General features: G+C 43.2%; 2 protein-coding genes across 2 annotated transcripts; one reads left to right on the plus strand and one right to left on the minus strand.

Moving 5' to 3' along the window:
• The first annotated feature begins 3,083 nt into the window (after positions 1–3,083).
• On the plus strand, positions 3,084–12,828 carry crkl (v-crk avian sarcoma virus CT10 oncogene homolog-like). The gene is made up of 3 exons (XM_061073143.1): positions 3,084–4,100; positions 4,681–5,155; positions 10,584–12,828. The coding sequence occupies exons 1-3, from the start codon at positions 3,793–3,795 to the stop codon at positions 10,716–10,718; spliced, it is 918 nt and encodes a 305-aa protein (XP_060929126.1). The 5' UTR covers positions 3,084–3,792; the 3' UTR covers positions 10,719–12,828.
• Positions 12,829–15,628: 2,800 nt separating this feature from the next.
• LOC133008063 (T-box-containing protein TBX6L-like) lies at positions 15,629–18,169 on the minus strand. Its single transcript, XM_061075778.1, has 8 exons — positions 18,036–18,169; positions 17,728–17,830; positions 16,945–17,109; positions 16,704–16,850; positions 16,532–16,608; positions 16,358–16,428; positions 16,015–16,225; positions 15,629–15,836 (listed from the first exon to the last, which is right to left on the minus strand). The coding sequence occupies exons 1-8, from the start codon at positions 18,167–18,169 to the stop codon at positions 15,629–15,631; spliced, it is 1,116 nt and encodes a 371-aa protein (XP_060931761.1).
• Between the last annotated feature and the right edge of the window lie 4,547 nt (positions 18,170–22,716).

The following is a 22,716-nucleotide window of genomic DNA, read 5'->3' on the forward strand; positions in this document are numbered from 1 at the left end:
TCTCAATCCTTCTAAAACAAACCTTCCTATCCAGCGATGCAATGATTGCACAGTGAGTGTATGTATATGGAAATGTACTCGTATGTTACAGGTAATATAAAGAAAAACAAAATGACTAAAAAGCTTTTAGTTCTACAGACAATAGAGGAGAAAGAATGCCTCAATTCTAGATTTGTACTGGAGATAATTTATGTATTTATTTATTCATTTTCACAAAACAATGACCACATCTGACTTAGAGATGGCTGCTCATTCAAACTAGGTCAGATGTTTGTTAAGGTTTATTTGGGTTTTCACTGCACATTTGCTCTAATTCTGCCAAATTTGTGGCAGAAATACTGTATTCCTAATACCAGAATGGAACTGATGACTTGTCACTTTTGAAACAGCTTAAAAGTATTAAAAACAGTGCAAACAACCAAACTATAAAGCCTCCATGTGTAATTAATGGGACATGAAACTCACAGGCTTATTTCTCAGGCGTTTTTGTGCTGGTCACCACTGTATGTTTAGTAGTGTCAAGTCCTGACTGGGCAGGTATCACCAATCATATACCTGCTACTCAACTGAGCAAGATTAACACAGAAAACTCTAATAAATTGTCTCAACACAAAACAGCATTGTGCCTGTGTTTCTCCTCCCAGATTTATATTTATCACCAGTTTATGACTAAAAAAAAGCGAGAAACTAAATACCTTGGTGCTGGTTCCTTTGCTATACAGTATGTCTGCTATATAACTCTCCAAACGCCATGTGTGCAATACAACTAATGTCTGCAGCTTTATACTCACTCATGGGAAAATAAACCCATTCACCAGCACTTGGCCTACTTTCAAAACATGAGTCAAAACTTTGCACGTAGTTGTGCAACAGCACGGGGCAGGTTAAGAACTGCAGTCAGCTAGGCGGGGCGGATAGTTCAGCATCTTCCCCCTCTAGAGCGATTAGGAGTAAACATCTATTCATACTTCGATGGAATGATCAGGCTGTAATAAACTGGGACTATAGAAAGGATGTGATGCAACTGGCTGCATTCAAATGTTACAACACTGACTTCTTAAGAAGCAGCCCAGCCAGTAACTCACAGCAGTGTAAAAAGTAATACTGTTCCTTAAGGGCACGGATTTTTCTCCTTTGTCTTTTGATGTAGAAGTAGAGTGAACAGGAAACCCTAGTGGATGGTCATGGTACAGTCTTGTATTTGAACCCAGCCAGATGTATACAAGGCCACAGTTGTACTTGACCTCTTCTATATATTTAAGTTTGTGTGACATTCTTTGCACCAGCCCAGACAATACAAATAAAGGTTTAAGACTTCACTGTTATGTATAAACAAGAAACAGATCCAATCGTCAGCAGGTCACACACAGGTTTGCCATAACTTGTCTTAACCATTTCCAAAACCTCACAGGAATTTGATTTATTTCCTTTCTTGCATGGAGTGTATCTATCTGGTGAAGTGACAGAAATGACAGCCAAAACAATAACCAGGTCGAAACAAAGGATTGAAACCATGGTTAAATAGTCTTTTGTGAAAATGCACGATCAAAATGAGTCCGTAAGTATCTTTATTTTTCTAATAGGTCTGCAGAGGAGAAAGTCCTGTTAGGCTCTTTTATCCCAATTTGTTGCATCACTGTGTCTTTGTGGAAATGTGGGAATTGGCAGGCACTAGCCAGTAAAACCCAGTGGGAGCAAATCTATTAAGATTCAGACAGTGTTGCAGTGATGAGAGCCGCTCTGTGCCAGCTGCAGCCTCATCAGCCAGGGTCATCGGAAACTTTGACAACGAGAGAAGCAGAACTGGCTCTTTGTATATTCCACTGTCATCGATGAGCAGGCGTTGTCCCACCTCACTGGACAGCCTGTCAGGGTCCTCAGTGTTTTCCAACGCTTTTGTCTTTTGTTTTTTTGGCATTACTCTTTTTAAAGGCGTCTTGGGAGACACTGTCCCCTGCATTTTAATTCACTCTCTCCCTTTCAGCATATTGTGCTGGGAGCTGGGCAGGTTGGAGAGCGCCAAGTTGATGTGTCGTGCTCCTGTGCCAGATAATACTTTTTATGAGATTGAATGGAGGGGGGAAGCTGGAGAGCAACAGGACATGGAAATAGGGAAACATTAAAACACTTTCTACTAGTGTAAATAGTTGTAAACTGAGCAAACACACATTGCAATCACTCATTTATCATCAGAAGGTAAATATAGTCAAATGTACCTCTGAATTATGCTTGGAGACCATTAACCCTAACATCTTAAATGGTAACAAATTAACTACATTTGAAATGTGAGTATTGTTCCCTAACCCTAAAATATGACACAATGTGTGTGTGTATTGGAACATTTTTGACTACTATTATTAATAACAATAGTACATAATATTTGTATCAGCCCCCCAAAATTCCATATGGTACAGTCTATGGCACGTGTTCTATATAAGAACATGACATAATGCAAGTGCTGCAGCAGGTAAATTAAAAAAAAACACATACTTCATTTTTTACATTGTTCAGGTTGTTGTTAAATATGTGTTGTTATATATTGTAAATTATATTTTATATTGATCGCCATCACCACAGACTGTTTCATTGAGCTTTTGGTGACAGTTATAAAAAAACAAAGGCAGAGATAACGGTTCATTTATTAATGATCCGGTTCTTGATTTAAAATTGATCCGTTCTGGATTCGGTCTTGACGTCACTGTCGCTGTGTCATGGCAAACATGATTGACATCTCTGTTCCGCGCAAGGGGAGGAGGGGAGGGGAAGGGAAGGGAAAGGGGGGGCTGTCCCCGCCCACCCCCTCGTCAGTGACGTCATCCGGAAAGCGGGACCCGCCCCTCCCGTCGCCATTTTTTCCGGGTCCCGTTATTCACTCTCATGTGTGAGGGGGCACGCGTGGAAAACACGTTTAAAGTATTTATATAAAAAAATAAAAGTCTGGTGCAGCCCCGGGGGGGGGGGACGTACCGGAGGGGGGGAGAGGCAAGAGGAGGAAGAGCAGGAGGAGGAAGAGCAGGAGGAGGAGGAAGCGGAGGAAGAGGGGGGGGGGGGCGGAGAGGAGATGCACGCTCCGGACACGAGCCTCCGCCGTCAGATCGCTCCTCTGTGTGACGACGTGTTCGTCGCCGGCCGCCATCTTTCTCCTCACAGGAGAGCCGCGGGTTCGATTCCGTGACGACACCGAGGAGCCGCCGAGCTGCGTTGCCCACCGGCGCGGCATGCGGATATAAAGAAGACGAAGAAGAAGAAGAAGAAGTGAGGGGCCATCTTTTTTTCATATTTGTCTCCCTCCCTCCCTCCCTTCCTTCCTCCCTCCTCTAACTGACAACCGAGCGAGGCGGAGGGTTCACCGGAACCGGAGCTGGTGCTTGTTTCTCGGAAGAAGAAAGAGGAAGAAGAAGAAGAAGAAGAAGCCTCGTTCATCAGTTGCTGCTTCGCCCCGAGTTGAGCTTCCTCCTCCGGGCTCCACTCGCTTCACTCGCCGAGCACAGGAGACACATTATGCTCCAAAGTTGGAACCAGCCGGTCGCCGTCTGCATCTGAAAAAACACCAGGTTGTTGTTGTTGTTTTGTATTTTATTATTTCTGCTTATTTAAAATAACAGAAGAAGAAACCCTCCGGAGCCGGCGGCGTTTGTGCAGAAACCACCCGGGGGAAACCCTCTCAGTCGGCCGGGGCCACACATGCCCTGCCCTGCCTTCCTCCAACCCCTCCACCCGGCGGTGATCGACCCGCACACGGTTTAACTTATTCTCTAGTTTTTTTTAACTTATTATCTTTTGAACACAATCATGTCCGGTCGGTTCGATTCCGCCGACCGGTCGGCCTGGTACTTCGGGCCCGTGTCGCGACAGGAGGCTCAGACCCGGTTGCAGGGGCAGCGGCACGGGGTGTTCCTGGTCCGGGACTCGTCGACCTGCCCCGGGGACTACGTGCTGTCGGTGTCGGAGAACTCCAAAGTGTCCCACTACATCATCAACTCGTTGCCCAGCAAGAGGTTCAAGATCGGCGACCAGGAGTTCGAGCACCTCCCGGCTCTCCTGGAGTTCTACAAGATCCACTACCTGGACACCACCACCCTGATCGAGCCGGCTTCCAGGTAGGAAAGTCACCCAGTGGCCCCCCTTCACTACATTTCTAGACTCTAGTCCTCTAGAAACTAGAGGACTCAAATACCAGAACTCCAAATACTGACCCACTTTCAGGCAGACCGCAGTAACCTGTCTGCAGTGCACCCAGTTTGCCAAATCTGTCACCAGCTCTGCCAGTTTACTGCTTTCATTAGAGCTCTGTGGTGTCCCAACAAAAACAAAGTCCCTGGTTGGTGTGTTACTAACCAGTTGGTAGTGTTACCTTAACTCAAACCAGATATTGCATGTGTATCTCTAGCGCCAAAAGTGTGCATCCTTCCTGTATGTCAATATGCAATATTTGACACAATTACATAGCCCTGATTAAAGAGTTCTGCTCACCCAGTTGTATTCACTGCATAAGCAAACCTCCATGTGCAAGTGTATTTGTATAAAGTCTATTTAATGGCAAATTGGATTGTGTTACAGGAAACCCATCTTGGAGAACATACACCCATCAGCTTATCTGAAATCCACTTGACACAGGCCTCCTTTTTTGATAACCTCATCATGTCTCCCTTCTTTGCCCCTTGGTCTTGATCTCCCCAGGTACCCAAGCACAGTGAATGTTCCCATCCAGCCAATGGGCGGCCCGGACGAGAACGTGGAGTATGTGCGGACTCTGTACGACTTCACTGGCAGCGATGCGGAGGACCTCCCCTTCAAGAAGGGGGAGCTCCTTATCATCCTGGAGAAGCCAGAGGAGCAGTGGTGGAGCGCCAAGAGCAAAGACGGGCGTATCGGGATGATCCCCGTGCCCTACGTGGAGAAAGTGGTACGACCCTCATCCCACCCCGGCCAGCCTTCCCACGGATCTCGCAACTCCAACAGCTACGGGATCCCCGAGCCCTCCCACGCCCTCGTCCACGCGTACGCTCAGCCCCAGACGCCGTCGCCGTTGCCCCCCGGCACCCCCGGAGCAGTTATCAATCCTCTACCGTCCATGCAGAACGGCCCTGTCATGGCGAAGGCCACTCAGAGACGAGTGCCATGTGCCTACGATAAAACGGCGCTAGCTCTAGAGGTATTTCAACGCTCATTTTCAATTCTTGCCTTCTGTTTAATCTAAAACTTGCATTTTGTCTTCCTTCTGTCTTTACATCTATACTCCATGACCACATGGAAATCATCAGTCATTCAATATTATAGCTTAATAATATGCTGTCTGTGTAAAAGATGGGGTATTTTATCTAGCACCACATTGTTTGGTCTTCATAAAGGCAGCGCAAATCTGTGAATTCTGCAGACAAGATTAATGTTTAGCTTTGAACGCATTAACGTTTGGTAAAAATTTCGCTAATAGCAAAAATCAGTAATATTTTCAGATCACAGGTCGTGTTCTAAGTCCAGCTTATTGTTTGTCACGTAACCAGTAGTACGTTTCTTTTGTACTATAGCAACATGGATTAAATCTGAATGCTACTGAAATAGCCTTGGACATAACTGTACTTGGTTTAAAGCTACAGGGCCTGGTTTTTATGTTTTTATAATACTCAAGTCAAACATGAGTCTAGTTGCAGTGTTTACAAAAAGACACTTAGGAACCAACTCAGCCTTGACCATACAAACAATAATGTACCATTCAATACCTCAGTTTTAGTTTCTATCTACAACAAAGAATATGTAAGTGCAGAAGTATTTCACTTTATGAAGAGATATGGCTTCAAATGACCAAATGATAGCTCCGTGGTTTGTATACGCCTTAAGCAATTTTGTTTTATTGGTATGCTAATGAGAAAAGATCATTCTTTTACAATTCTTTATTTTCACCTTGTTGTTTCTAGAAGTGTCTCAGATTCGGCCAGCCCTCGAAGAACACAAAAAAGTGAAATGAGGAATCGTCCGTTTCACACGTTTAGCAGATCATATCTAACACTGACAGTTTCTTGAAATGTTGAACTGCATTCTCCATTCAAATTGCAGTAGTCAGTACATCGTAAGGATGTAAACACCGGTGCTGCCCACAGACCTACCACATCCACAGTAGTGTTTCTATATCTGAAACTGTCGTAACGTTACTTGTGGTGCTTCTTCAGAAACTACGCTCCTGCTACTGCTCGCTGGCTGTACTGCATACACCTCATCTGTTTATGTTTATTATGACATTTTGGGGGTTTAAGAGAAACCACACCCTGTCTGCAGGTGATTCATGTTCTTTTGCTGCACGTTGTCATCCTACGATGGGCTGATGTTGTGGTGATGTTGCTAGTAGCATGCATGGACACTTTTAGAATATGATTCTCTGGCCTCTGATTTGACTAGAAGTCACGGTTGGGTGAAGGAGCTGGTGGTGCAGGGTGATTTGTCGACATATTGTCACTCGATTTTCCTCTGTAAAGCCATTAGAGACCCGGTTGGACTGTTTGTCTGTAGCACACGGTGGCTTTGTCTTCTTGCTAGCCGGCTAGCTGCTTAACAGGCAGCAGCACTGTGGCATTTCTCAGCAGTGCACTCCGGCTAATACAAATCTGCCCTGACTGTACTAACATGTTGAAGCATGTGATCTAATGCTCGGTGTGCACTCCACATCTATAGTGGGGCTCCCGAGCTGCAGCTATGTCCTCAGGGGAGGCATTGAAATGAAAGGTATCTTAGCTAGAGATGGCTATCATTAAGATTTGAACAGTGCTACCAAATACTGCTTATTGGTCAGGTACTTTCACAGTATTCTCATGGGTTGTTTTTTGACAGAAACAAGGAAGCAGATGTTGTCTTTTTACTGGGAGGTCGTTTGCTCTGAGTTATCTGAAACTATGAAGTTGTGACATTTTGAAAGATGCTCTGACCATTTCAGATTGTATCTTTGAAAACGTCATTTAAGAGTGTACGTTATAGGATCATGTTTACTTCACATCACTTTAATTTAGTAAGCTGCATGTGTGGAGCTCTAGCATACATACCATACCTTACCTGAGGCAGTAATATATCCACTGCATTTCACCTGAATGTCACTGACAGGTTTCTACAAATCCCTGGTGTTTCCTCCCTTTACCACACTTCACGATCCTAACATGTTAGACACCCTGTGTAACTGACACATTGAATGTCACACTTAAATAATTTATAATTTAATTTATCAATGATAGTTCATTTTGGAGACAGCCACCCTCGACAGGGAAGTGAAGCAAGAGGCTAAGATGTCTCACGCTACTGGATTTTCTTTTTGTGTAGCATGAAGTGAGTGTTCCTGCAGTTCCACAGAGGTGTTACAGAGTGGAAGTTATTTTTACCTGCAATAGCGATGCTCAGCATGAGCAAAGATGACAAACTGCAGCTAAATGTTTTTACTGCACTGCATTGCTAATAATAATGCTTGTTGAGATGCCAGACTTGTTTTTCCCTTCCCTCAGCGTCCATGGTGATGTTTTTCGTGGTCCACATTTTCACACGTCAATGTGTTATATACGGTGTTTTCAGTATGCTTCCATAATCTTACCCTAGCTCTGCTGCTGTTCGTCAGTGAGAGTGTGTGAGTGGTTGTAGGAAGTGGCGCACTGTGGTATTCTAGTCCCTGTGACTCTTGCACAGGAATGAAAGTGTAAATTTGGACCATGATTAAACCTGGTGAATGGTATTCTTGCTAAAGGTTAGCCTGCGTCCTCTAACGTAATTACTCCTGTCGTCTCTGCTCTCCTCCTTGTACACCCCCTTTTCTTAAATCGATAAGTGATGACGACAATTAACACAGGAGAAGCGTTATACCTGATTCTGCTGGACACTGAGTTAAACGGGTCAATAAGAAATGTCTGCACCGCTCCGCTGCCTGTCACCACCCATCTTCTGTCACCGGCTGCAATGAGCAGAGTCGGAACTTTCCATTTAATAAGAATAACGATTGTTCATTTAACCAGCTCCACACGGAGAGACAGAGAGAGGGCAAAGCTGGTCTCAAATGTGTGTATTTGAACTGAATCAATATTTTGTTCTCAATCAGTAATGCCTTTATCAAGCCTAGCCGATCTCGAGTCTGCGTTCCCATCTGCCAAACATGCACGTTGTTCTCTGTCACCTCGCAGAGTGGAAATGAAGATGTCTACCCAGATGGTGAGCATATAGCTGCTGTGAGATTATGAGTCACGCTGCCTCTTATTCAACAGTCATTTCTAGACCTACATTATTGCACCTCAGACGTGCTGCTGCTGTTGTGAAAACTGCATCTGAACTTAACTAGTTTTGTTAATCCAGTGGACAAAGAGGGGCTGTTCAAATCCATGAGGCCGCAACTGCTTAAACCTGGTGCCCTTCTGTCTCCGACCCGAAACAAGTGAGGAAGAATCTAAAGGAAGATTGTGAGGCTAACAGCAAACTTTACTTGTATATTGTTGTCACGGTAGACAGGAAGGCAAACCCCTCCTCTGGCAATGGGAAAAGAGTCAGTCGCCTTTTAAATATCAGGTTTATCTGTGTTATAGTCATGAGAGTACATTATTGTTTAGAAGGAGCTTTCTTTTGATTTGGTTTCTCTTGCCTCATGGAAATGAACCCATCAAACTGTTGGGGCTGATGTGTCCACTAGGATGTACACAATAAACCTTACACTCACCATCTGTTGCCCTGGTTGAATGAAGTTTATTTGATAACGTCAGCAATGGCACGTTTGGGATTTACCATTGGTAGACTTGAAGTTATAACTGCTAGTGTCCCCCCTCCCCCTCTCTATGTTTCAGTGGGTTCAGATGTGTCTCTACATGTTGTCCATGTTATGACTTTAGTTTAGACTGATCCATAGATGAATGAACACACGCTGTGAAATGATGACATTTCAATGGTATTGGCATTGACAACCAAATTACTGGTATTGTGACGTCCTTTGTTTGGGATTCCTGAGAAAAAGTTCTTACTTAATCACATTTCTTCTTTTCTGCTCATTCGACATGTTAATGTGGTTGTTACTTTGTTTTTGAACATTATAACTAATCTTACTATATCTTAAATATTTTGCCTAACTAAATGGATAGGGCCCAACTCAATTGTTTTTTCGAAATCTAGAATTTTTAGTTACTGCACAGTTACTGAGCAATGAGTATTGTCTTTACTTGAACTGAGGGGAGAAAGACACCAGAAACCTTATACATCAACCATTCGGGGGAAAATATATTATATCCTGTGATATTTTTGATTTACAGTTCTAGTTTTCAGCCGAGAACACGCACCTCGCCACGTCTCATCTTATCTTTTCTCTCCGTGTCTGCCTCAGAGAAAGACCAGGCTTGCAGCTCAAACCCTTTCGTTTTGTACTGTGGCTATTTCGGGGCCTGTGGGGTTTCAGAAGCAGAAGCCCTGAGTCATTATTTATCCACTTCAAAGACAGACACTCCACAATACATTATATCAGGTTATGTCCTTTTTGTTTGCATTCTTTTGTTTTGCAACATACTATTCTGCTTTTTACTGCTTTTATAATTCACGATTCTTTAAGATGATTTTGCCATACTTCACGATTCTTTAAGATGATTTTGCCATAACTCTTTTACCCTGAGCTTTTGCCTTGTCATAATACATTTGATCTGTTTGAGTCTGTTTTGAAAGTACTGGGTTTACAGGGATTTCTTCAACATTCATCTCTTGAATATTTTAGTCTGCGTTCATAACCGTAATCCAACACTTCACATTTTTAACTTTGGAAATTTAAAGGCAATATTTTCCGCCTTCACATGTTTTATTTAATTTTTGTGATCTTAATCTAAGTTTTTCTCCTCTTACTTTTTTTTCAAACTGGCAGATTCAATGGAAGTAATTCTTTGAAATGCAGATTTCACAGCAGCTTTTATGACTTAACAGCATTCTTATCATTCCAGAGTGGCGTAAAGGATTATTGTTACAGATGATGTGTAGGACTGGATGTCCTTGAAGCCTCATTTCAAAGTTAAAGCTACAAATAGTGCCTTAAACATACATGTTTCAATCACGATGGCGACTTTTCCCCTTTTAATCCTGATGAAGAACGTGGCTTTGACAGATTGGGGTCACATGCAGTGTCACTAACCAATCTGAGCGGCCGCTCTGTGGTGCCTTGTCATCTGTTAAAACCACAGTGTAAAGCGCATGTGGAAAAAATCTTATTTTGAAAAAGGAAATTTGGTAAATCAGTTGTTCTCATTGATGGGGAAGCTCAGACTGTTTGTCTATATTGGCGAATATATATAAAGATCTTTGATTCCTGAGATGTCATTATCAAATCCTTATGACAAAGAGATGGCTTAGTATTATACAGTATTGCCATAAATGCTTTTATAAATATCTATGTATATAAAGACAAGACAAATAAATGCAACCAAATATTTAGAATTTGAATTATAATAAATAAAACAGTTTGCCGTTGAAAAACTCATATCGTCCGTTTACTGACACTTGACAGAACTTAAACTGTCATACATGCAATAAGTAAATGTTTCTCTGTGACTCATATACTGCATCTCCTGTAACTCCGCTTCTTGTCCTTTCCCCCTCAGGTTGGTGACCTGGTGAAGGTCACGCGGATGAATATAAACGGTCAGTGGGAGGGTGAGGTGAACGGACGCCGAGGCCTCTTCCCATTCACCCACGTCAAAATCATAGACCCCCAGAATCCAGACGACTGTGACTGACCTCCCACTGGAGCCTCTTGCCAGTATCGACGTGTACCCAAATCTGCTGGCCGACGCCCCCTTTCCCCCGCCATTGTCACCGCGGTTACGTGCTTGCCTGCTTGGGGCCGTACCATGATTGCGGCCCCTCTCGTTGCCGACGGTCACAGGGCTTACTGACTGTTTACACCTTTGGACAGCCGATCCAAACTTAAAAAAACCCACTTCTCCCCCCGTCCCCTTTCCCGTGTCTTGCCTCCAGACTGGGCAGTGTTTTTTCGCATTAGTGTCCTTTTCATTTCCAGATCACTGGGCATCAGTGTGAGTGTGTGTGTGTATGTGTGTGTGTGTGTATGTATGTATGTATACGTGCATGTGTGTAGGAGTGTGTTCACAATAGATATTTACCACATTACATCACATGACTGTTTTTATTTGATTTGTGAGTATTTGTTACGTTTGAAGTCTTGGGGACTTTAGAAAGCGTTGGTGTGCGATTGTTACGTTGATGCTGAGACGTTTGTACGAAGACTCGGACTTGGGAGAGCACTGAGGCTACGAGGAGTTAACCAGCCAGTCAAATCCTTATTTCCCCCAAACAATCAACAATCAGTCACTTTTCTTACTTCACCATCACACACTTACTGGCCACGAGGATTTTCAGGTTGACGGTTCCTTGTTGTGTATGTGATGTGCGACCGGAGTCGGGAGGTAGCAGATGTGGAAGATCGCAGTTGTAATTTGACGTTATAGATCCGATAATCCCATCCAACCTGGCACAAGTCTGGCTGACGAGATTACTTATCCTCCTGTCGATGAGATGACGCGGCCATTATGTAATCTCATCTGCTCCTTATTTGTGCCACGTGATCAACAATATTTCTTTGTTCATTGTTATTTTTAATGGAGACATCATGAAGATGTGTTGTGGAGGGTCTTTTATTTTTTCCGCATGCCCACTTGGTACTGCTTGACTGCCATTCTCATTCTTTTTAAACTTATAGACTAGCAGGATGTTTAGTGCCAACAGCAACAAGCTCTGGAAGATATATTCCAACTTTTCTCCAGTGAAGTGCCGAGCTTTGAACAGCTAGCTTAAAGCGCAGCATGAGCACTCGGGACTAAAGGCTTTTACTGAAGCAAGAAGTTCTGCTATGTCAGTGGTGTAGGTCAGGAAATGTGGAAATGTCTCAGCGAGCCTATGAGATGCCTTTTTTTTCCAGATAGTAAATGCATCTTTTAGTGCATGCAACGCCCTCTCTAACCTTATCTTTTAAATGTGATGTTACAACCTGCTCTATTCCTTCAACATTCAGTCTCTGCACAATTTTTTACTCATTTTATGCAAACGGACTCCATCGGACTAGTTCAAACTGTGCTGCAACCAATTCAGTTTGTTTAGTGGGAGCTGAGGATCGAACGGTTACGAAAACATTGCCGACCCCCCCGACATTTCTGCTGTAAAAAGGTTTTGCTCACGTGTATCCCCCCCCCCTCCCAGTGCGCTCTGTTCAAATCATTACTCAGCCGTTGACTCTGAGTAACTGTGCCGCTTTTAGTTGTATCCAAATTTTTGTTTTGTAGTCGGCTATTAAATCAAGCATTTTTAGTTTTGTTCAAATGAGTGATGTTATTAAACAAAAAGTACCTACGGTGACATTTACAAAAGGGAAAAATGCCTGCTGGTTGCCTCTGTGCATGACCTCTTGGCCGGGGGAGATGTTTCTGCTCGGCCGAATGCTGCTTAATGTCATTCGTCTCCTTATTGAATAAAGGTTTCTCTTATTTGAATCCCCTCTGGTCTGTGCAAACAAACCAGTGTTGGGGGTTTTCCTCATCAGACATAATGAAATCTACTAATTAAGCAATATGCCCTGATTAGTTCCTTTTCTTGAGGTGAACTCGCTTTTCTCATGCTTCTGAGTTGTTTCTTTGTAATGGCATTAACAGTATTACTGTGCTCTCTTCTCATATTCTAGAAAAGCCTGTCTTGTACTTAAGAATTGAAAATTGTGCCTTTTATTTTCTTATACCATTTACATGTGTTAATATTTCCCATGGTTAACACCTGTGCTGGTATTGACCCTTTATGTACAGAACAAGTAAATAAAATTTACGTCTACTTCTTTAAGTCGCTGTGATGTCGTCCATGTGCTTGTTGTTTTTATAGGAGATGTGGGGGGGGGGTTGTGTCACAGGTTGTGTATCTGGAGCACAGGACACTCGCTTGTGCTCTAATTTTTGACAGTTCCAGTTTTGATATCTGGCTGCGCCCAGGAGAAAGGAAGCAATTAATGAATTTTAATGAAGTGCTATTAAAAGATAGTCAGCTGACCTAGAGGAGGGGAGTGGAAAACTTTTCAAGGGCGACGTTTCAGACGAGCATCGACAGCGGCTGTTTGTTCAGCACTTAAAACCAGGTACAAACAACATGAGTATGAGGAAATGCGTTAATACAATGTTATGTCTTTCGTGTACTGAAGACTCCAGATGCATCGGCTAAGAGAAATATGACTCAAATGCAAGTGCTGGCAAAACAGGTTTAGATAACTGTACTGTATATGATTTTACCACGAGCAGGGACCCTCTTAATTTAATCGAATCTGCAAGATGATGTAACAGTTTATTGGATGCACCATGGCACAGATATAGTCTATAAGGCATAATGCTTGTCTTTGTATGGAAATAAGTCCCAGTGCCTGTGCCAGGTAAACAAATTAATTCATCGGTAAAACCACCACAGCCATCTGTAGGATAGCGTGCCATCCACACACCTCATTCCAGTTCCAATATTCATGTAAAATATTCCTCTCTCTGGGACATTATCTTTTCATGGTATCGTTGAGGTTTAGTATAGATCTCGTGAAACTGGTTTTGCTCCGGTTGAAGTCCGGACCAAATGCTCACATGCCCTTTGGTGCTGCCGCTGTAGCTCGAGCACACTAATTGACCCCATCTGTGCTCGATGATTCATTTCACAGCGCGAGAGGAATCCAGGATGAGCTGCTGTATGTGGGTGACCCAGATGACCCAGGCTGCCACAGGAAGACATGGAGGGTGGAACGTGTGCTCACAGAGTCACAGTTTGAAAGCTTCCCTACAGGCAGCATGTCTGAATCACTCAAACCAAACCTGCTCCACCATGTGTGTCTTGTCCTCTTGAATGAAAAGCACTTGTTATTACATTTCTTTATAATATTGAGCTTTAAAAACTTTATTATGTGCTCTAGAAAAAGGCTTCTGCAGTGTCTTCTCCCCCTCGTGCCCCAGATATGTCCTCACTCTCTCTCTCTCCCTCTCTCGTAAAACATTTACAGCACAGACGCTCCGGCCTTCTGCTGGGGAGACTATGCCAGACAATGATGGTAACTCCACACTCGCTGGCTGTCATCGCTGTGTCAGGTCAGACTCGCTGCTCGGGGACGGTCTCGCTCGGCTCCATCGTTCTCGCCCTTTCTCAACTCATCCCCCAAGTTGTCGTGTAATAATGGTTCAGCCCAGAAGATTCCAGAGCAGTTGATGGGTTACAGAACAACACTTTAATGGTTACACATGTTTTATTACCTCCACTAGGAGGATATGTTCCCCTGTCCATTCGTTTGTTTGATTCTCAACAGGAATACCCCAAGAACTACTTAACGGTGGAAGGATGAAGGAGAAACCCATCAAATCTTTGCAACAGATCTGGACAAAGGGGCAGAACTAGGACATGTTTTCACTATCTTTAATATTCTCACCAGGCATAACTACGAGACTGATATTTAATGGTGTGCATGCAATCTGATGTGGACTGTGGGACTTGGCAGAGAGCGCAGTCTATTTGTTTGTATTTGAATTTCAAGAGAACAGCGGGTTCCTTATTTACATGATATTGATGGTAACTAGAACAATGGTTGCCACTCGGCTGGTTCATACTGGTTCTATGGATGGTGATGACGGTCCATTGGTTGGGCCACCACTTTGGTTAACTCTGAAATACCTCTTCAAATGTCACCTATCTTACCAAATATTGGGTGGATTCCTATGAAATTTAACAATATTCATGTCATGTGATATTTCAGCTTTTCATCTAACATAATTAACATGTCAGATTTTAGGTTTCATGATGAAACATTTGCAGAAATAAAGCACAATAACCTCTTTGCACTATATATAGTGATAATTGGCACGCTAAGTAAACTAAGATGACACAAGACCTGCTCACTGAGAGCTTGTTAGCATTTAGCCTAAAGCAATGCTGCTGCTGTGCCTAAATAAAGCCTCTGCAGAGCTGCTGATGTGGTTGTAAACATTATTGGTTTTAGGGTTACTGACTCACGTTCGAATGTTGACATTTTTATTTTAATATATTCAGTGGATCACATGAGTCAGATGAGCTGTGTCCTCCAATCTGATCCTAACACTTGGAAATAGAAGCAAACAGGATGTCGTTCTCCATCTCCATTTATTGGGCTGTTTATTTCCTTAGCATCTAAACCTGAATATAAAACTGTGTCACTTCTTGATGTTAATATGACTGATACATGATGACCTGTCTGAATAAAGCATGTTCACAGTCATGATGTTGAATAAAACTTCAGTTTTTAATGCAATGTTGTTTTTGTTTTAAAAGATTTTATTTTTCACTTATTTCCCTTCTGAAAACAGCTCAATATACAGTATATACGTCATAAAACACACAGTCATCTATATACTGTTCATCTATTTACAACAGACACCTGTGAAAACTCAAGTTTGCAGGAACATAAATCTCAATTTTAGAAAACCCTGATTTCTGCCTATGTTACACATGAGGTACTGGACATATGTGAAACTGTGTACACATGTTTAACACACAACATGTTGTGTATCCGTTTCTGGTCCGGTCATAACAAAATAATTTCTTCATTGGTTTCAAGGCCTTAGTGACATTATCCTCCAAGGGTCAAAGTTCACCAACAGGAGTACGAGAAGAGAGGGTACTGGCTCCAGTCCGCTGTGTTGCCGTGGTGATGGTGGTGCTGATGGTGGTGGTGGTAGGTGTGTGGTGGCTGGGCTCCGTGCTCCGCTGTGGAGAGTGTGTGAGGAGGGGGGTGGACGTGGGGGTGCGCTGGATCTACATCGTTGGACGGGAAGGGGAATCTGGCGAACTCCACAGATCTGGAGGAAAAAAAGTGATGTCTGGGTTAATTTTAATGCATCATCGTGAGTTTCATAAACTGGTCTGACTACAGGGTTAATACATTTTTGTATTGCTGCTTTATTTCAGTTTATATTTGATCCCCTTGCACTAAGCCTGAATGGATTTTCCTCTCATCCTCGGTGTCTGAACACAGACCTGTAGTGCTGGTGGGCCACGGACGCAGGCACCATCTGTTCTTCGCAGCTGTAGTCGTACTCGTGCAGCTCCAGGGGCTCAGCGTGGAGCCTCTCCGACGGGTCCTGCTCCCCCGCCCAGGCCGGGAGGTGACCCCCCTTCAGTGAGGGCTGCACGGAGGCCTCATCCTTCTCCTGCACCGACTGAGAGGTGGAGGGCATCCTCTGCAGGTCTGAGAGGGAAATACAACGTTAGATGTGGGATCTCACAGATATGTCAGAGGCATTGGACCGCTGCTTACAGAAAATACTCGATAATCCCCCCGGGCTTTGTATCTGTTGGCGTAGGTTGATTAAAAACGTACCTGGAGATGTTCTACAAAGACTCTTCCTGTCCAGCGTGTGTCTCTTTGCAGGAGGGCTTCCATTCCGACACCTATGGAGAGATAAAAACATTTAAATCCCAGCTACAGTTACACTCACAGAAACGTGTAAAGTAGCACAGAGTTGCTTTCGACTGCATGCAAATGAATTCTTACCTTTTCCCGTGGGAGTGGGTGCCTCCCTCTCTGAAGCCCTTTGCGAAAGGGTTGTGGTCAATCTTCAATTTGGTGATCTAACAAAGAGACAAAGACACCTCACTGTTAATCTTTGGTTCTTTTTCTGAGATTTGCTCAAACGTTTGTGTGTTTTTCGAGGGTAGATTTGCACCTTTGGGTTTTGGTAAGCCGTCACTGAAGTGAAGCTGGTCTCAGGGAAGGAGAAGGTCTGGAAGGGTCCCCAGCGGACGGTGTAGGGACTGTCTGCTTGTATCACATGGAACCTGGGGAAGTAGCGATGCATCGAGTGCAGGATGATCTGATGAGGGAAAAAGGAAGAGTGGAGTGAGCCAAATGAAGATGGATAAACAGCATGGTATGATTATTTAAAGATAGCGTGGGTGGTGTCTTACGTGGCCGTGCTGGTCCAAGGTGTTGTTGGTGAGCTTCACCTTGAGGAAAGACAGCGACTGCTTCATCCAGTGACTTCCTGTGGCCGGGGAGTCTGGGTGCATGAAGGTCCGACACGGGGGCTGGGGCTCGGCCTTGCCTGCGACCTCCCACTGATCCTTTTTCCACTACAGAGAAATTGGGGGAGGGATGCAAGGGTGAGTGTTGAGACCTCAGGACGAGACTTGATTAATCAATTTCATGAAACATGTTTTTTTCTTTCTCATGGTGGAGGAAATCTCTATTTTTGTTATTAATCACAGGGACCTTCTTTGTGGTCTTCGGTCAGGGAGGCTCTTTTTTCTGCTCCTTGATTTTTATGAGATTTTTTTAACGTAAATCGTAAAAAAAATCCCTGTTTCTCCCCAGTCTCCTCCCTTGTAAACTCATTCACAGCTCTCCTACAGTACTTTAAAACCTTTATAGTGTACTTCATTGTTTTCAAGTGTGTGCTAAGAGCAGTATTTGTGACCAAATGGGCCACATCATGGTGCAGGAGGCTGTTGCCTGTGGACGGCCGACTGCCCCTCACTCACTGATCGTGAATAAGGAGGGATGCTAATTGATTGGGCCTCCAGCTGTGAGTGCACAAACAGGAAGCAATGAAAGGCTTTGATATGCAGCGGCTTGGCCCACAGTGGGGAGGGCCGAGTCTGGCTGCAGAGCAAACTGCTGCTTCTTTACAAACACACACTTTGGAGTCCCTGAATTTAAAGATGTGCACTAATACACGTGTGTGTGTTTACCTTGTATTTGAAGCTGTCTACAGGAACCATGTCCATCATGACGATGTAATTGGCAAAAGGCTGGAGCCCGGTCAGGCTGACGCTGCAGTGGGGGAACACTCTCCTGGAACAAATACACAAAATCATTCAGTCTGTGAAGGTTACAAATGTTTCCTTGGCAAGTGGAATCAAATTGTTGTGATCCTTGAAAACGGAGCTGCAGAACATGGACAACTTCTTTGCTTTGCAACACTGTTTACATATAACACTATATTATCAAGAAGCCAGAATTATCCTTGATTCCCAGCTCAGTAAGCGACTGATCTTACCTCCCATGCTTTGTGATGATCATCTCTGTTCCGATCTGGTCGAAGGACTTCCAGAGGTCTGCGTTCTCCAGGATCATCCTGATGCTGCCCTGCTGGTATGAGTCGGCCGTCGGGGGGGATCGAGGCACGCTCATGTTCGATTTAGAGTCTGAGGACAATAGGGAAATAAACATCTTAACAGTTCTGCAGCTGGAGGTCTAGAGTTTTCAAACAGTTCTTACAAAGCAGCCAGATCATATCTCCCTGCGGTCAGAATGTATTATGTGCTGTGGGGATCAGAATAGAAAAACTTGTTCTCTGTATTTATTCCTCTTCAAAACAGTAACATTGCAAATTGTTCAATGCATGATAAGAATAAGAAAATCCTTTTTACAAAAGAAAGGAATCTGTGGGAAAAAGCTACATAACTATTTAAATGCTTCATAACCAAAAGCATCTTGCAAGACTAAAATTAATTGACCTACAGCCCAAAAACAAAGCATTACATTAAATATCTCTCTTTATGTGCATCACTAGATCCAGTATCAAGATGCACAAATTAATTCTACACAGAAAAGACCAAACTCACCAGAGAAGTGTTGCATGTCCTGGTCCCAGTGTCCTCCCAGTGGATCCTTGAGGTTCAGAGACTAAAGTGCTGCCTTGTTGTCAGAAGTTCTTCTAACTCTGAGGTCAGATCCACCAGGGGTCTCTATCCTGGAGATGTCCGGGCCTTGAACTTGATTGGTCATTACACAGAGGGCGGAGTCTAAACAGCAGAGGGGGTTGTAGTAGTCAGGATGGACCCGAGTGGGGGGGCAGGTAAGAGAGTGTTACCTGATGAGGAGGCCTTTTGTTGTGAAGTTCACACGCTCTGTTCCCAAACTGTGGCATTGTGGCTAAATGTTGGTGTCTCTTTGTTTTTTTTACTTTGGCTGCTGGTACGTTGGGGGTGAAATCACAGAGCAAACGTAAAAAAATGACCTGAAGAGATGTCAGATTAAATGAAAAAGCATAAATCTCTAATAATTTAAATCCATCTTTCAATTTCTCTACTTCCTCTTTTTGCTTGGTCTCCAGCATACGACCCAGGCCTGAGAGCATGAAGGCTTCCCTCCCTGGTCTCCTCTTTTAGGTCCAAGTTGAAGGACGGCTGAGCAGAATTTCAAAGTGCCTGTGGGGAGAGAGGAGGGGGGGGCAGACAAACAGGTCCCTTCCTGGCAGCTTCAGGTTTGTGTATTGAGGACAAGCCGGGATATTACAGGGCTGATTGTGCTCGGGGTCTAGCCTTGACAATGGCGAGCAGTGCCACTAATCCTATGAAGCCATTTGGCCCCATGCCATTTGGCCCCCCCCCTTCATGCTACCTTAAGTGCCCCGGGAGGGGGACGAGCGCTTGGATGGAGCCAGCAGTAAGCAGCCCGTTCACATCAAAAGGCCGATGGGAGGAAGGAGATGGGGGGGGGGGGGAAATCAAAGCTAAAGTTCTAATTTAAATCAGGATTGCCTTTGTTTTGTTTGGTTTCAAATCCTAATGAATATTTCAAAGTTCTCAAAAGACACGAGCCATGAAGGAGACATGTATATAAATGATGCACGAGGCTGGAATGTTGCAGAGATAACAAAACACAGTGGTCATCTGGGGTTTGAATACTTCATCAGTGTAAACATCATTTAGATTTAATGAAGAGTTGGAACAGGCTGAATACAGATGCATTAAAACAGTTGAATTCTACAGCATTAAAGCAGCTTTAAAGAACTACAGCGACGCGTACTAGAGTGTAAACAACGGCCAAGGTCCAATAATCGTAGATATCAGTCATAAAGGATTTTTTGGTTGTCCAAAAATAAACCTTCATGACATAAAGCCACACAGGAAGGATCGAATTCACACTTTATTTTTTTTGTTTTTCAGACTTAGATTCAAAATCGTTGGACAATAAAGCGATCACACCTTACTTTGGGCGGGGGGGCATAATGGTTGTCCAAAAATAAACCTTCATTACATAAAGTCACACAGGAAGGATCGAATTCACACCTTACTTTTTTAGTTTTTTCAAACTTAGATTCAAGATTCAAAACTTTATTGTCCAACGATGCTCACAAGAATGTAACAGATCTTATCTCTATGTACAGCACACAGATTGATAAAATACTGCTTAAGACCACACAAGTCATTACCCAGAATAAAATTCAAGAATCACACATTGAGGTCAGTCAGACATTTTGTTCTCACAGTGTGGTTTCAAAGTTTCTTCTCAGTCATGCACTTTTGATGAGGAGATATCCTAAAGGTTCTCACGGTCACATCAAGGAAACAAGAAGTTTGTGTGTTTAACATGGTGACAAAGTTTTCAGCTGCATCATCCTGAAGCTAAATATCAACCGGGATCATTTGTTCAAAATGTGTTTAACTCCAGAGAGATCCACACAATGTTGTTGGTCTCTTATTGCTCTGTCAAACCAAACACTTGATTTAAATCCTCTCAGCCATCAGGAAAACTGAGAGTGAAAGCGTGTTCGTTTATCCTTTAATATGAGAGAAGCCGATCCAAGGGTTTGGTTCAATCCAGTGTTTTATTAAAGATACAATGAAGAGTTATTCATAGCTATGGACAATTATCACAGCCTATGCTAATTAAGTTAGCAGTAGGAAGTTAATAATGGCCCCGAACAGAAGGGGTTTGATATAATTATAACAGTAGATTTGATTGATTGTTTATAAAATATTGGAGGGGTGTCACCGCAAATCACTTTGGATCTCCCTTATTGGTCCAGCCGCAGTCCCATGCCTCTTGTCACCGAATCCAGGAAGTGACAGGGAGCCGCTCTCAGTGACGTTCCTACTACTCGCTAGATAGTCGCTAGGCAACTCTCCCTACCCTGATAGTTCGATGTTGTGTTCCATAAATTAGCCTTGAGTAGAAAATGTCATGCTCCTGCCATCTTGGCTGCACCAAATTAACCATAACAAACTCTCTCTAGACTCTCCTATCAAGGCAGCTTCTAATTTGTAGATTAAACATTAGGAAGGAAAAGGTTATTATTAAATCATTTGTATGAAGCCTAATATCTAGCTAAAACTACTCATATCTTTATTGTTAAGAATTCTGTTAGCACAGACTAGTTAAAAATTTGAAATCCAAACAAGAGTGATGAAATACTTGGAATCTTGTTCTTCTGTTTTCCGCTGTTTCTCTGACCTTTGTCGTGCGTACTTCAAATGTTCAAATTAGAGGATGTGAGACTTTCCGACTTAAAGTTGAAACCCTGACGAGATATCGAGCCTAAAGCTCAGTGTTGCAGTGAATAGTTGTGTATTTTGGTAAGTTGTGTGTGGGACGTACCAACAGGACAGAATCATTTCCCTGAGCAGACTGGTGCACTTCTCTCTGGATGTCACTGCACAGTGAGAGAGAGCAGAGGAGTGTGTGTGTGTGTGTGTGAGGCATTTCCGACTGCAGGCATGTTGAAACATTTCTCTTCGGCTTAAATCAACTTCGGGCTTGAACGTGGAATTCGGTTTGTTCACACCTGCGGCATGTGTCACCTCCGCAGCTCCTCCACAGAGTCGAGCTGGTGTAGAAAAGACATTACTCACATCTGCTGCTGCGAGTGGTGTTTTAGCAGGCGGGGGAGGAAGGCGGTGGGGGGGTTCTGCAGTGGTAAATGCAGAAATGCACTGTCAACATTTTTTCAACATTAGGTTTAAGGTGATTTATTCGCCATTTTATTTGCAGTGAATCCAACAGTGTAGTTAAGTGCAGATCACAGATAACACACCGCACAACACTCTGCAGCGTTTCTCCTGCACTGCATCTGAGCCATGTTGTTTTTCTGAGGTGTCAGAGTTCTGCTGACGTAAAAAAAAAGATCTCATTGCACAGGAAATGCTGTGGTTTCAACAGTTTCAATGAGATGGTCTCGGCTGCAGCTGCATGAGCCTGGCGCTGGTGATTCAGGGATGTGTCTCTGTTTGTGACCTTTCCACCACTTGAAGTAGGATCCTGAGCGACTAGAAACAGAAAGTAAAGTGTGAATTATTTATATTCTTCCTCCTTTGTACAGAACCTCCTCCAGGATTCTGCAAAAACAATCTGTAACTTCTCTGATAGAGACGTCATGTAGGCTGCATCGTTCAGATTTACATTTCCTCAACAAACATCCACGGGATAATGATGCTCATCAATGTTTATAAACCAAAATGTAATTAAAGTTCATTAAAGCTTTGATTTGCCAGTGTTTAAAGTACAAAAATCTTCAAATGCTTAAAAGGTAAAAATATAAAGGTAGACTTGTGCTATTCATATATAGAATAATTAAAATGTACATATATATATACCTTACATTAACGCTCATTGAACAAACCTCTATGTCAATATGTTTGTTGTATACCTCTAACTATCTATCCAATTCTACCTACTGTTTTCTTTCCAGAGTCATATGAGGTCTCTGTGACCTTGACCTTTGACCAACATGATCTAATGCATAGTACACAGCAATTATCAACCTGAAAGGAATTATAATATTACTAACATTAGGAAATACACAAATTTTCAAATTTTTCAGTACAAAGAGTATATATATATATATATATATATTTAAAGCATTAAGAAGACGCAGCACTTTCCATGCTTCATCACCTCCTGGTCTGCTGAGCTGGGAAAATGAGCCTTTCTGCACATAATGTAAAATCCTGTTT

This window comes from Limanda limanda, chromosome 1 (genome assembly GCF_963576545.1).
Source record: "Limanda limanda chromosome 1, fLimLim1.1, whole genome shotgun sequence".
Classification (NCBI taxonomy): domain Eukaryota; kingdom Metazoa; phylum Chordata; class Actinopteri; order Pleuronectiformes; family Pleuronectidae; genus Limanda; species Limanda limanda.